Below are 12908 nucleotides of genomic sequence, written 5' to 3' on the forward strand. Positions count from 1 at the left end.
TAACAAAAACAACAACAAAAAAATCCCTCTCCATAAACAAACACAGATGAACAAGAAATTAGACCAGTCAAAGAACAGACAAAGAACATGTTCCTTCCTGGTCTTTTTCTCCAAAAAATTTCTACTTGACAAACTCCAGCAATCACCTTCTTTGCAAGGAAATCCCAAAACCAAAATAATTAGCAGACTGCAATAACTAGGAGCAGCATACAAAAGGAAAACTATAGAGAACACCTAAGAGTGTTTGGGGTTTTGTGGGGTGGGGTTTTTCCCCATGTATTTCACAAATTGAAATGCACCTGGTGACAATTAGTTACTTTTTCTTTGTTCAGAAGCTTTTCCCATTGCATTCTGCTTTGAAGAAACTCATGCCATATCCATAAATATATTTTAACTGAAAAAAAGTAGCTGATACTCAACCCATTCTGCTACACTTAACATGGCACATACGGGAGGCGCTTACAATTTTCCATAGAACTAGCCTACCCTAAATCTCACCCGTTCGCCTGCTTTCACTAACCTGTCCTGACAAGCAACCAGATTAGCGTAATCTTGCATCAGTGCAGTGTAGCAGAAATGAGCAGATGGATCCTTCAATTTTTTTTCCCCCTCCAGACTTAGCTGTTTAGTGCTTAGCATGCACAATAGCTGGGCTGGACCAGTAGAGTCACTCTGCGCTCTCAGCAAATTGCTGCTAACGGCTTCGGATGATGCTGCCATGGGAATACCCGTCGTTCACACTAACCCCGGCATGTGCGTACAAGCATGCACACATGTGCGCGCATATGCACATACACACACACGTTCTTTCTTTGAAATGGGGATATAAATGGACACACTTAGTAACTTTAAAAAATCTTCAGCTAGACATAGTATAGGAAGAAAGCACCTGAAGACAGGAGGGCACACCATATAGATGAAGTAAAAGACAGACATGCTAAAAACATGTTCTCACACAAGGAAAGCTATAAGACTTTCCATATATAGAAATTATGGCAGAACTGCCATTTTTATTCTAAAATGTTTGTGTTCCAAGGGCAAAAATACCTCAAGAAAAAGCACTTACAATGTTTCTCTATCATGAGATGTCATACCACGTACATTGTGACACAGGAAAAGGTCAGCGACCAAACTACATGTTTTTCTTACTTCAAGTACACTAGTATTAAGAAAAACATTTAGTGATTATTACAATGTTGTGGCTTATCAGAAAAAGAAGATGCTTCGGTCTTTAAGAAAAAAGCTTTGTAAAAATAAACAGATGGCATCCATAATTAGCCCCGTGTGTGCTGTGAGTTTGTTTAGAGTTTCAACAACATTTTAAGACATTTTGACATAATTTTAATGACAAATCATCACTGAAACAAGCACCTATTCTTTGAAGGATAAAAGTGACATTGAAATGGGAATCTGATTACACAGTTTAAGGATATACCTTTGAGATTCAATCTTGATTCTACCTAACACATGATATTCTCCAGCATGTCAAGCTTAATAACAGTATTTGGAGAATCTCAGTGTCTATCCTGCAGTGTTAAATTGAAGCAATTCAATTTCTATTAAGACTTGAAGTTTCTATTAAAACTTCCTAAGTTTTAATAGAAAGTTACTTATCTTACATTCATATTCGAACAACAGAACTTACTCTCTTGGTTTGGAATTTAAGTTTTAAAAAATGATCTTTGAGTTCAGAACACACTTGGAATTCTAACATTCCAGATAACCAAAATACAAATAATATTTTTTTTTTTTTACAAAGACATGTGCATTATTTAGTTATACTGTCATTTTTCTTGGATAGCTATTGGCATTCCAGATTGAATAGCTTCATTGTTGTTTTCAGCTTTATTGTTGATGATCAAAATAGGATGGAATGTTTCTGGAAAGAAAAATATTTTTGTTGTTCAGTTCTTACGACTCACAAACATTTATTTAATCCATTCTTCAATACAGATCTTTGACTTGGTCAATATTTTCTTCTGTTTCTTCAAAATACTCCCTTTGTGCCTCCACACAAAACAGCATTCAGAAAATATGACAAGGAAATTTTTTTCAGTTTTTTGGGGGGTGAGAAGTTGTTCTGCTTTCTTTTAGGTCTGTGCTTCAACTAGTGCTGTTAATGCATAATGTTGACAGTGCCAATCATATCGCTAATTCTGGGGTACCAAATACATTTAAAATGCATTTTAGTATACATGAAGACAATTAGATGACCAAAATGGGGTAGAAAAAAATTTTAACCTTGAAATCCAGCTGACTTATTTCTAAGTTTTACCATTCCTCAGTGAGGCACTCAGCTCAAAGTGTACTTGTTTAAGCATCTGTAGTTTTCTTTTGGCAGGGGAGGGTCAGTATATTTTTAGCATTATATGGGATATCCTTGAGCATACAGTACACTAAAAAAGCAGTAATGCCATGTCCTGGCTCAACAAGGAGCCGAAAGGAGGTTTTGGGGGTGCAAGAATCCACCTACAGAGACACATGCAAGATTTGAAATTAAAGCTCTAAACTTCCACAAAGCAAGAAAGGACAGGGGTAGGAGAAGTGACGAAATTAGAGCCGTCTTCTCCCTCCCCTCCCAAAAAAGAAAACAGAGGCATCATCATTCCCTACTTATGAAAACTCTACAATAACTGTTACAGACATCTGAGTAGGGTAATTGTTGTATCTATTTTTAAATCACTATTAAAAGCTAGGCTTTAAATGCTTTCCCTTTTTACTTTCCAGCCTCCTACTTCATGTCACACTTGTTTTGCCTGCCTGTTGTAATTTCTTCTATTAATTTTATGCTATAGCCCATCTCCATCAACAGCCTCTACTTGCCATTTTATGGTCACTAAGTCAAGGACTAAATTTTTAAAGAGATGAATGCAAGTATGCTCACAAACAGAGCTGAATCACACCCAATTGATTTAGCTTTGGGCCATACTCAATTTTGTAGTGAGCTGATCCAAGATCTTGCCAGTGAAACTCCAGTCAATAAGGTAAGAGCCAATGGTGGTATGGTCATATCATAGTGGGTAAATTCACACATTACCTCCATCCTTAACACAAAGGGCAAAACCAGACATGTCTGCAGGAAGCAATCTACAGATCATAGCTGTATCAAGGCAGCTGTAAGCTATTCTAACAAGACAAGCAGAAAAATTGATCAGCAATAACTCTCAATTAGCTAGCTGCCAAAAATATCACTTTTATTACTGATTCTTTTACTTACACCAAGCCTGGTCATAAACAATTTATAACAAGTCATCATTTCAGTGCGCTTAAGTACGATACATACCTCTTTTAAAAAGTCTTACTCCCCATGTTCTGGAATCCACACACACTTTTTTCTCTGAAAAATGCCACTAATATTCCTGCTTTCAAGTCCATATAGTCCACCTGTTGTGGCCTATTAATACAGGGTAAAGGGAAAGTGCTTCCCCTTCACACTGGATCTGCTCTTCTTCAGATATCTCACAGCAAGCAGATTCCCTGTGAGTATTACAAGTGTTTTTGCTTCCCTACGCTTCTTCCAGTTTATACAGCAAGAAACAGCAGTGGCAAAGCCTGTAAGAAAATAATAACTAAGTCCCAGTTTATAGATGGTGAAGCAGGTACAAAAGAGCTAGGGGAACCTGCCAGCATCGCAGTCCAGTTAGCATCTGTCCCCAGAGCAGTACAGAAAGGCTGATAATTTCCCTCCTGTCCTGTGACTGTCAACAATCTTAGAGCTTTACCACACTGGAGTTCATCCACAGCTACAAAAACAGTTGTGTGGTTTTTATGAAGAGTTGAGGCTAAACTAGCAGTGACTGCTCCCCTTATATTCAGGGGAATAATTCCAGAACACATTTTTCTCAAGGCCATCAAGGTACTCAGGTCTAATAGCAAACACTTCTGGATACTCTCACAGATTGCTCTCTTGCCCCTGTGTGCATAAGGCATCAAGTTACTCACACACCACTTGGAGCATTCAGGCAGACCACAGCAGTCAAGAAAATCTAAATTTCAGTAGACGTAAAACTACAGACTATGTCACCCCTACTACTGTAAGTCCCTAGTTGGTGTCATATACTCCTTTACATTCAGATAAATAATCTCAAAACTAACTTTCAACATACACCTCAGTTTCCAGGAAACATGATTCACCTGGAGTCCCACAGGCTTTTTCTGCTGCAGCCAAATCCAGTATCAATTGACTCAAACCCACCAACTTACAGATGCTCCTCAATCCTCTTTATTTCAGCAAGCCTGGTTTCTATTTCGGAGCACTGAACAGCAACCACGGTGCACACATGTTCTGCTCTTCAGGCATGCCAGCTTCCTGACTACTATAAGCAGGAGCACTCTGGGGTCACATCATCTTTCTGCAAAATAGTTCACATGTACATCGGGTTTGGGAGCAGAAAGGCTGCTGGAAAACAGACAATGTTTGGGTATATGTACAGAATGAATGGAAAGCACACAGGAATACATAACAGGCAATCTCCTATGTTGTCCTTCTCTGTAGACATATAATAACATGCTGTTTATTTTCTGATTTATTAATATGTGATTGAAGAACTAAGTGCAACGAGAACTACAAAAATTTCCATCAACTAAGATTCTCAGGTAGACTTCTTGTATTGTTTCCTAAGGAAGATGTTGCAGAAATAAAAACTAATGCACAGACATTCGGTGCCAACTGATTTTCTAATCATAGCATAGAATGATTTTGAAACAATATTTAATCTACTTTCTCATAGAAAGTTATCTTCCAATAATAATTTATTCAGTTCTCTCATTTTTCTTTGCAAGGATTTGTTTCATTATTGTACTGGACAGACATGAGTAATAAATCACTTGTGTAGCCTATGAATACTGAATCTGTCTTTTCCGTGTCTTAAACAAACAGCACACAGTTTATATCAACAAGTTATTTAGCTCACAATTTTAACATAACTTTCTCAATTAGCATCCTATACTTCAAAAAAAAAATTTACAATTCAGTAATTCTACACAATTTCCTTTCCACTGTCCTCTGCATGAGAGAATAAACTTGCACCCACAAAAACTACACTTGCTTTTCTAAAGATGCAATTCCTGCTTTCACTATATTCGGCAACACTATCAAAGCCTGCTCAGAGTACTTCGTTCAAGGTGGCTCTGGTCACACTGCAGCCATTCTTGGGTTTTCTTTACATCAAATTCACCAAAAGAAAGAAACTAATGTACCCTATGAAGAATGATCTTTTATTTCTCTACTTATTAAAAATGGAGAGGAGCCTCCTTTCTCTCTACTTTTTTAATAGTATTCTATGATAGTTATGTAGTAATGATGTCTCTAAGATATCACTCCATGCCCTGGCAGCACTGTTAATGGCATCTTTCAGATTCAATGACTTACACAAACAATGTCGTTCTCTTCTGTCAACAACAATTAGCAATGCTTTTCTGTAGTTCTTTTGGGAAGCCTGAAAAGCAGACAACCAGTAGCTACATAATGGAAGTTGCATTAGGAGGCAAGAATGTGGCAAAAATCTGGTTAACTGTTGTCGGCTGACCCTCTTGTGTGAAGAAGTGTTGTTTGGCAGCAAAATCACCTTTTCTTTCGGTTCTAAAAATGGCCATGAACAGCTGGTATAAACTGTGTGCAGAATGGATTCTGGTGGGCTTAGGGGATTGGTAATGGGATAAGAGACCTTTCACCTTTAGGTCAGTAGTTCAAATTCAGCCCAGGTTAGCAGCAATTGAAAGTCTTTACCATCTGACACTGTTCGTTAGCCTATTTAAAATGACTGAAGCAAAGTGTCACAGTAAAACAAGATTCGAGTATTAAGAAATATGAAGTCTCAGTAAACAGCAGAAACGGTCGCTTGAGACTTTACTTTGAAATCCCACCATTCAGACTCTGTAGACATCTACTCCACTAACTCCTGACAGCCCCTTTCAGTGCTCCTGCCCACCTATCACAATTCATCCTCCAGGCAGCTACACACACCAGGACAACAAAACCACCTCTTGCCATCCCATGGGTCTGCTACGGATACCAAAGTCACCACCTCTCCCGTGGTTTAGGCTGTCAATCCAGACTCAGCTCATCACTTTGCGATTTATATTTTGTTGTTACTTTGTATGTAGTGCAGCTGCAATATTTTGCAGCACTTCCCTCCATCACTGAGCAAACACATAGCAGGTGCTGCCTAATGATGTGCAACAGAATACAGATACCATTAAGAGACTGTTAGAAGTCTACATAAGCAGTAGAGCTCCAGACAATCACCAACAGGATTTCAACATACTTCTAGACATCTCTCAACCATGCTTTTTATACCTTTGTGAGTGGACAAACAGGTGAAAAGGGACATAGAAAGAGACATGTTGCATATAAAAATTCTTCCTCTGCCTTTTACACCAGGGACAGCCCGTTCTGTACAAATACAAAGCTCTGGAACACAACATTTCCCAGAGGTTAGTAAAAATCTGATGAAAACACTAAAGTGATGAACAAAAATCTTAACAGTGGGAAATATTTTATGGGTGTATGGAAGTTTATTTACATTTGCCTTATGCCTTTGAATCAAGTTACTTTAAAAGAACTTGAAAACATTTACATAAAATACATACTCTCACTACCAATTAACTGTAAAATAAAAACAGATATACCCTTTGCTTTCAATAAATCTCTTACAAACACATAAGAGTATTCTACAAAATTATCTTTTATGCCCTACGAAGTTATGACAAAAACAGTCAAAACTGTCACATGAGGAGAACACACACTGATATTCAAATTACCATATTTTTCAAATACACCATGCTGAACACAGTCCATACAAATGATCTTTTCAATCAGATTACTCTAAGCAAATTTGGTCATGTTTTGAGGAGGAAGGGAGTGCTCACTTGTTATTTAAATCACAGAGTGCATGAGGGAGGCAGAAGGTTAGGAGCAGACCTGAGACACAGACGTACAACTGTATTCAGGTTAAGTACTCTCTTCACCTGCTGCTTGTACTTTTCTCAGTTCTCAAGCCAACAAGAGATGCTTCTTGTTTCAAGGTACTAGAAACTTCTAGATTATGTGATATTTTCCCTTTGCTGTCACCAATTGATTCACATGTAAGAAGCTTAGCCACACCGCACACCTGTACATTAACAGATATTCTTTATTTACAGACTATAGACTCTATTCATATAGTCAAAGAGGACCATTTCTAGTCCTCCAGTGAAAAGTAGAAGAGACTTTCCTAGTCAGCATTTCTGGTGGTAATGTGGTAAGGAGATTTTTGACACAATTTGGAAGTTAAAAAGGCTATCAGTCTAAGAGGTCAGAAACTTTTTATATTTTTAAAGCTCTTGTTTGGCTGGTTTGGACTATGACTGACTTTGATTAGGCTGATGACAACACGGTAACACAAAGCACCGTGCGGCGTGAGAAGCTATAAAGAATCAGATATTCAACATCTGGTCTGCCTCAACAATCTTAACAGTGGTAGTTGCCTGAAAACCACTCCAGAAGTGCCCTAAATGACAATGTACAGAAGTTCTCTTGTAGCTGCTAGGGTAGATATTTCTAAGTTTTCTTGTGAAAAGCAAGAATAACTAGTTTTGCTATGCAATCATCCAATCTCCCGTCTCATACTTATCAGCTAGCCTCTGAAAAACGGCAGAGCAGCAGCTACTACAAAAAGTACATTGCCAACAGCAAAGAATAAATCATTAAAGCTGAATCACTTGGAGGGAGTGAAACATCTGTAACAGATTTGTGTAGCATACAAGAGACACAATGGAGCTGATTCACCAACTTTTTTCACTTTCCAACCTCATATTGTATTGCAGCAACACTTAACACAAAAATTAAATAAAATATAAACTTCCTGTAAGGTGCTTCTTACACTTTTGAGCAGAACTATACAGCAGAAAAAGTATATTCCCAAAGAGTTCCCCAAAAAGGCAGCCAAATAATAATACAACTCTCAATTACTGCAAAATAATTTATGAAAAACACTGGAAGACATCTGGCAGATACACCAAAGGGAGAGAGGGGAGAAATCAGCAGGCAGTGCAAAGTATTGGGCAGAGTTTAGTTAGCTTTATGCAAGTATATTCTGAAGTCTGTATCTAAAGTAAAAAGGCCACAGTGATCTGATTAGAGATTGCTGAAATGTTAAAACAGACACAGGAAATTGCATAATTTAGTAGAAATGTTCTGACAGATAGCTGTGTCTATAATGCACACTGACAAAGACCTTAGGAGCATCATTTATGGATGACATGTCCATCATTTAGGAGAGTTCTTCCAACTGTTGAGTGTTCAGCAAAAACAAGGCAAGTGAGCCTGTTAGCCACTGTTCACTGCTGGGAGACGCAAAAGAAAAAGGTTGCAGCAATACAGGGACATCTGGAGACTCTCCTGGTTCTGAAGTTAAATCTGGACAAGCTTCATTAGAGTTTCTATGTTTGGCTCTTAATAGAAGGGAGCAAGAACAAGATGTTAGTTGCATAACTGTTAGTTGAACAGAAAGTAAAGCTTGAGACCTGGGAGAAGTGACAAATCAATCAAGTAAGCCTGTGGAAGAATCAGAGAAAATTACTACTCTCCAGCCTCAAACTGAAATGCTAATTAGAGACAATACACAGGCAGGATAGAGGAATTAGAGAATATCTACACAAGTACTGTAATTTAAGATTAGTAAACTTCTTTAAGAGTTGGAAAGAATGAGTCTGCTATTATAGGGGATTGTCAAACTGCTTAGGCTATATTTCAAAAGGAGTCTTTAAAGTCTTTAAAGATGGACTTGTGAAAGCTTTCTTACTGCATATGTGGAGACGTCTACAATTAAGCAAGTTTGGGGTTTGGGACTTTGAACACTTACCACTATGCATTGCAGGGGGAAGACACCACAACACAGCAAAGATAACATCTTAAAAGCAAATCGCAAAAAGAATCAAATCCAGGAATATTCCATAACTAATTCCATTTAGGAATTTATGGAAAATAATATACCACAGCAAGGAAATGGTTTTGAACTTCTGTTATGCAGAAGTGTTCTGTTATGCAGAAAACCACAAATTAATTTTCTTCTATGTAAACAAGAACATGGAAAGTCACTAAAAAAATGTTCTCTCAAAAACTGCAAGATTGGGAAAAGTGTAATGAATATGACCAAAGAAACAGAAATTCTTCATAATTTTTTAATGAACTATACATTACCATTAACCACCACCCTCTCTAACTGAATCTAAGGTAGACCAGACCGTGTCTAGCAAACTCCTACCAAAAATGTGTGAAGCATAACTGTCATGACTAATTCCAAAAACACCGCTGCCCTGCAAGGCAAGGCAAATTCCCCCTTTGTACCCCAAATCCTCTCTCACTTCTTTACCCTAACATAAATTCACCCAGCCATTATACAAGTCACGCAACGATGTCAGAATTACGAGGATCTCTCTAAGCTCTATCACTGCCCACATGTACAAGCTGCAGGCAGGACACAACCCTAACGAAATGTAGTGAAAACAGTATAAGAAACTAATCACTCTGTTGCTTGATTCCACATTTCAGTCTTTCTGGTGTTATTTAACAAAATGAGAAAAGGAGAACAAAACCAATGGAATTTACTTGATTACAAATTGAATTTTGTTCCCATCTTCAAGAATGATATCCAGACTTCAAGCTATATGACTGTTTTCTTAATTATTATCAGAAATGCATTAGTCAAATAGGAGGTAGATGGGGTTTTCCATAAAAGTTTGTCCATTCATTTGCAGTGTATATTGTAACATCTACTACTGACCATAAGATGTTCCAAAAATCCTGCACCATGTCAGCATGCTTTTTACACAGTTGCATTCCAGTCACAATTTCAATCCTATGCAGATTGCTAGAGTTTTTTATTGCTGATATACACATATAGTTTTAATCACCCTCCTAGAGAAACTCAGCAAGCAATCATCAAAGTATAAAATAATAAAGAAGAAACTTCAGGGACCAGTGGGGAAAAGCATCAGAGCACAGTGGCTAGACACTTACTGTGAACTCACAGTGGTACTTAACAGTGACCTCTTGCAAGGTCTTTAGGTCAAGTGTAACAAAGAGCAAAAGCTCTGAACGCTTGCTTGAGTGCTGTGCAAGGGCTCACTACTGCAAAGTCTTGTATATGCAGGCTTCTTTAAGTGAGTAGATCTTTTAAGTTCAGTAGGAAGTGCTCACATGCGTCAAGTTATTTATGTGCAAGTCTTTGCAGGAGCAGACCCCTAAGTATGGAAGGAGGTTATGTTCTGTTTTTTTAAATAACACTTTTCTGAATCTGTAGAGCTGTTTTTCTTACCTGAAGTCTAGTATTCATTTCCAAGAAGTAGAAATTCTTACTGGAGTCCACAAGGAATTCTACTGTTCCAGCAGAGGAATACTTTACTGCTTTGGCAAGAGCTACTGCTTGTTCTCCCATGGCTCTTCGAGTTTCAGGGTCTAGAAAAGTGCTACAATACAGAAACAATGCCCTTCTTTAGTTAAAAAAACAGTAATAATTAAATAATTTCATCTTCTGCTTAAACTACTACCAAAAGAGGACAGCATAATTATTTAAGTTATGAAAACATGTCAAGACTGTCAAATGTATGCCTTTACATTTAGATTGCTCCTAAACAGATATACTGCATGCTTTGCAATTACTGCTAATACATAGGAAATTCAGGATAGATAACAGTATTCTCTAAAATATAACAGAACACAACACTTTTAGAACAGTGAGATCTATAATAACGTAAGTTAAAAATAAGAACATACAAATTCATGATACTTTAGAAGGTGTATCTATTTACAAAAAAAAAAAAATGTAACTAAAAAATCCATCCAGTGGAAGTAAGAATGACAAAACACAAGTCAAGAGGTCTAAGGGGAATTTGTTTTCTGACTCTGAATTAAAACAACATGGCTGTTTCATTGATATTCTGTACAATAAATAAGTTTTGGAGTTTCATCAAATAGTTATCTGGGCTTCTTATGTAAGATTACAATGAAGAAAATCTGGGCATTCTTAATACTTAACTAGCACACCATCAACAGTATCATGACTTAAACCTTCATATCCTGTATTTCCTCTCTCAGCTTTACTTGTAAGCTGAAGACTAGTTATCTGTGTTTGTTAACTGCAATTCATTCCTTTCCACAAATCCTGGACTCACTCCAGGGCACCAGAAGTGCAGCTCAGCTACCATCTTGGAAGCCACTGTGAACACAGCCCAAATGCCAAGCCTTCTCATTCTAGGAGAGCAACATGCCAGTTCCACTGGTCCAGTGAATTAAAAGATTTGGGAATGTACATATTCTGCTTGCTATTCCCCTCTCTACTGTAAATTCAGATTTAGATTAACCTATGCAGATTGTTAACTTAGAGGTAGAGAAACTTCCATCAAAGCTGTGAAACTGGTTGCCCCTCACCCTGACATACTGACCTTCTGTGAAAGGCAACATGTAGCTGTTTCATCTTATATAAGCTTACAAATATGCTTATTCTATTTCTGAAGTGACTTACATTAGTTACATAACTCAGCTATCATTTTAAAAGTACTAAAAGGGAAGAGGAAGTCATTTCTACCTTACCTCTAAGTTACTGTTTAAAACAAAAATACCAAATGTTACATATTTCTTGAGATGTCCCTCAAGAGAGAGTCAGAATTCTGTAAAGGAGCAATCAGAAGCCTCCATGTATCTGAAGTGGCCCCATCAAAGTCAGTGAAGGTCCACCTGGGGCCCAGGACTGCACTCAGACAGAAGCCAGTGCCCAGTCAGGACTTAACTTTCAGGACTTACTATGGGAGTTTTTCACTGAGACCTGAACTCACAGAAGAGTTAGAGACTTCTGCCACAACAAACTATATTTGACACAACACAAAATGTGAGGAAATATCTAGGAAAACCAGGAGACAATGGAAACCTTTTCTTTATGGGAAAAGTGCTATTTAATACCTCCGTCCTTTCTGTGCCTACATGGGCAGATTCTGATGGATGGGAGGGCAGGCATTTTCAGAATTTAGGGAAAAATTTCTTTCTTGGCAAACAACAGGATCAACAGGAAAAGGAAGTTTGATCCCAAGAAAGCTCTCAGATCCTATATCAGATCAAAGGGGGAAAAAAAAAAACAAAAAAAAAAAAACAGAAGATGTGCAAAACTGTGTCAAACCTATCAAAATAGGCACCTCATAATATTTCTTATTTTGATTCAATAAGAGGATAATACAGTACACAAAATCAACCATCTATAATTCAATTTGGGGTTTTTGGACAGATTCGATCATGAAAGGTCAATGAGTAGCTTACGAAGAACAGAACCTTTTCAGTATCAGCTTCATACTCTATTGCTAGAATAACCATCTCATATGGATGAAAGACAGTTACTCCCCTTTATTACAGTGATGTCTTACCTATATTTGTTAAATGTAGGTCTGAGATCTCTCTGTTCACCTCCTGCTGTAGCCAAAGAATGGAACAGAGGTGTCACACTGCTAAACTTGATCTCTGCTGCGTGGTTAAGCTTTATGCTCTAAAATGACTGGATCATCCCTGCAATCATGTAGGTTAATTAACCAAAGTTTTCTTATTTCTCTCTGCCACTTTACCTTTCGTATACACTGTTTCTCCCTTCTTTAACAATGCACCTCTTACAACTGAAATAACTCTTCTCCAATCTAATTGGGCATCACTCAAAAACACGGCATTTTAAACCTGACTTCAAATCTTTTTCTCACACATATATCTGTTATTCTTTCGACTAAATAGCTCCTATGGCAGCATGAAGGCTGAAAAGTAAAAAGGATTCACAAGATAAAAGCACTAGAAAGTAAAAATAAGATCAGACCTGATATATTTCACTGATAAGACCTTCTTCAAGCTGTTGTAAAGTTGATCAAAGACAATACAATTGGTTTGTGTCATTGTT

At 37.6% G+C, this 12908-nt stretch overlaps 1 protein-coding gene across 6 annotated transcripts in view; it reads right to left on the bottom strand.

Moving 5' to 3' along the window:
• Positions 1-12908, bottom strand: part of PCCA (propionyl-CoA carboxylase subunit alpha) — a 284928-nt gene that overhangs the window by 163691 nt on the left and 108329 nt on the right. For 5 of the 6 annotated variants that reach the window (XR_012633969.1, XM_074910938.1, XM_074910964.1 and 2 more), the window contains one exon: positions 10299-10449. Coding sequence is in view for 5 of the 6 variants with exons in the window: in XM_074910938.1 (XP_074767039.1) it covers positions 10299-10449 (151 nt within the window). In the remaining variant the exon portion in view is untranslated. Of the gene's footprint in view, positions 1-10298; positions 10450-12393; positions 12511-12908 lie in introns of those variants that run through there. The other variant, XM_074910955.1, reaches the window with a different exon arrangement.

The sequence above is a fragment of the Athene noctua genome, chromosome 1, assembly GCF_965140245.1.
Source record: "Athene noctua chromosome 1, bAthNoc1.hap1.1, whole genome shotgun sequence".
Classification (NCBI taxonomy): domain Eukaryota; kingdom Metazoa; phylum Chordata; class Aves; order Strigiformes; family Strigidae; genus Athene; species Athene noctua.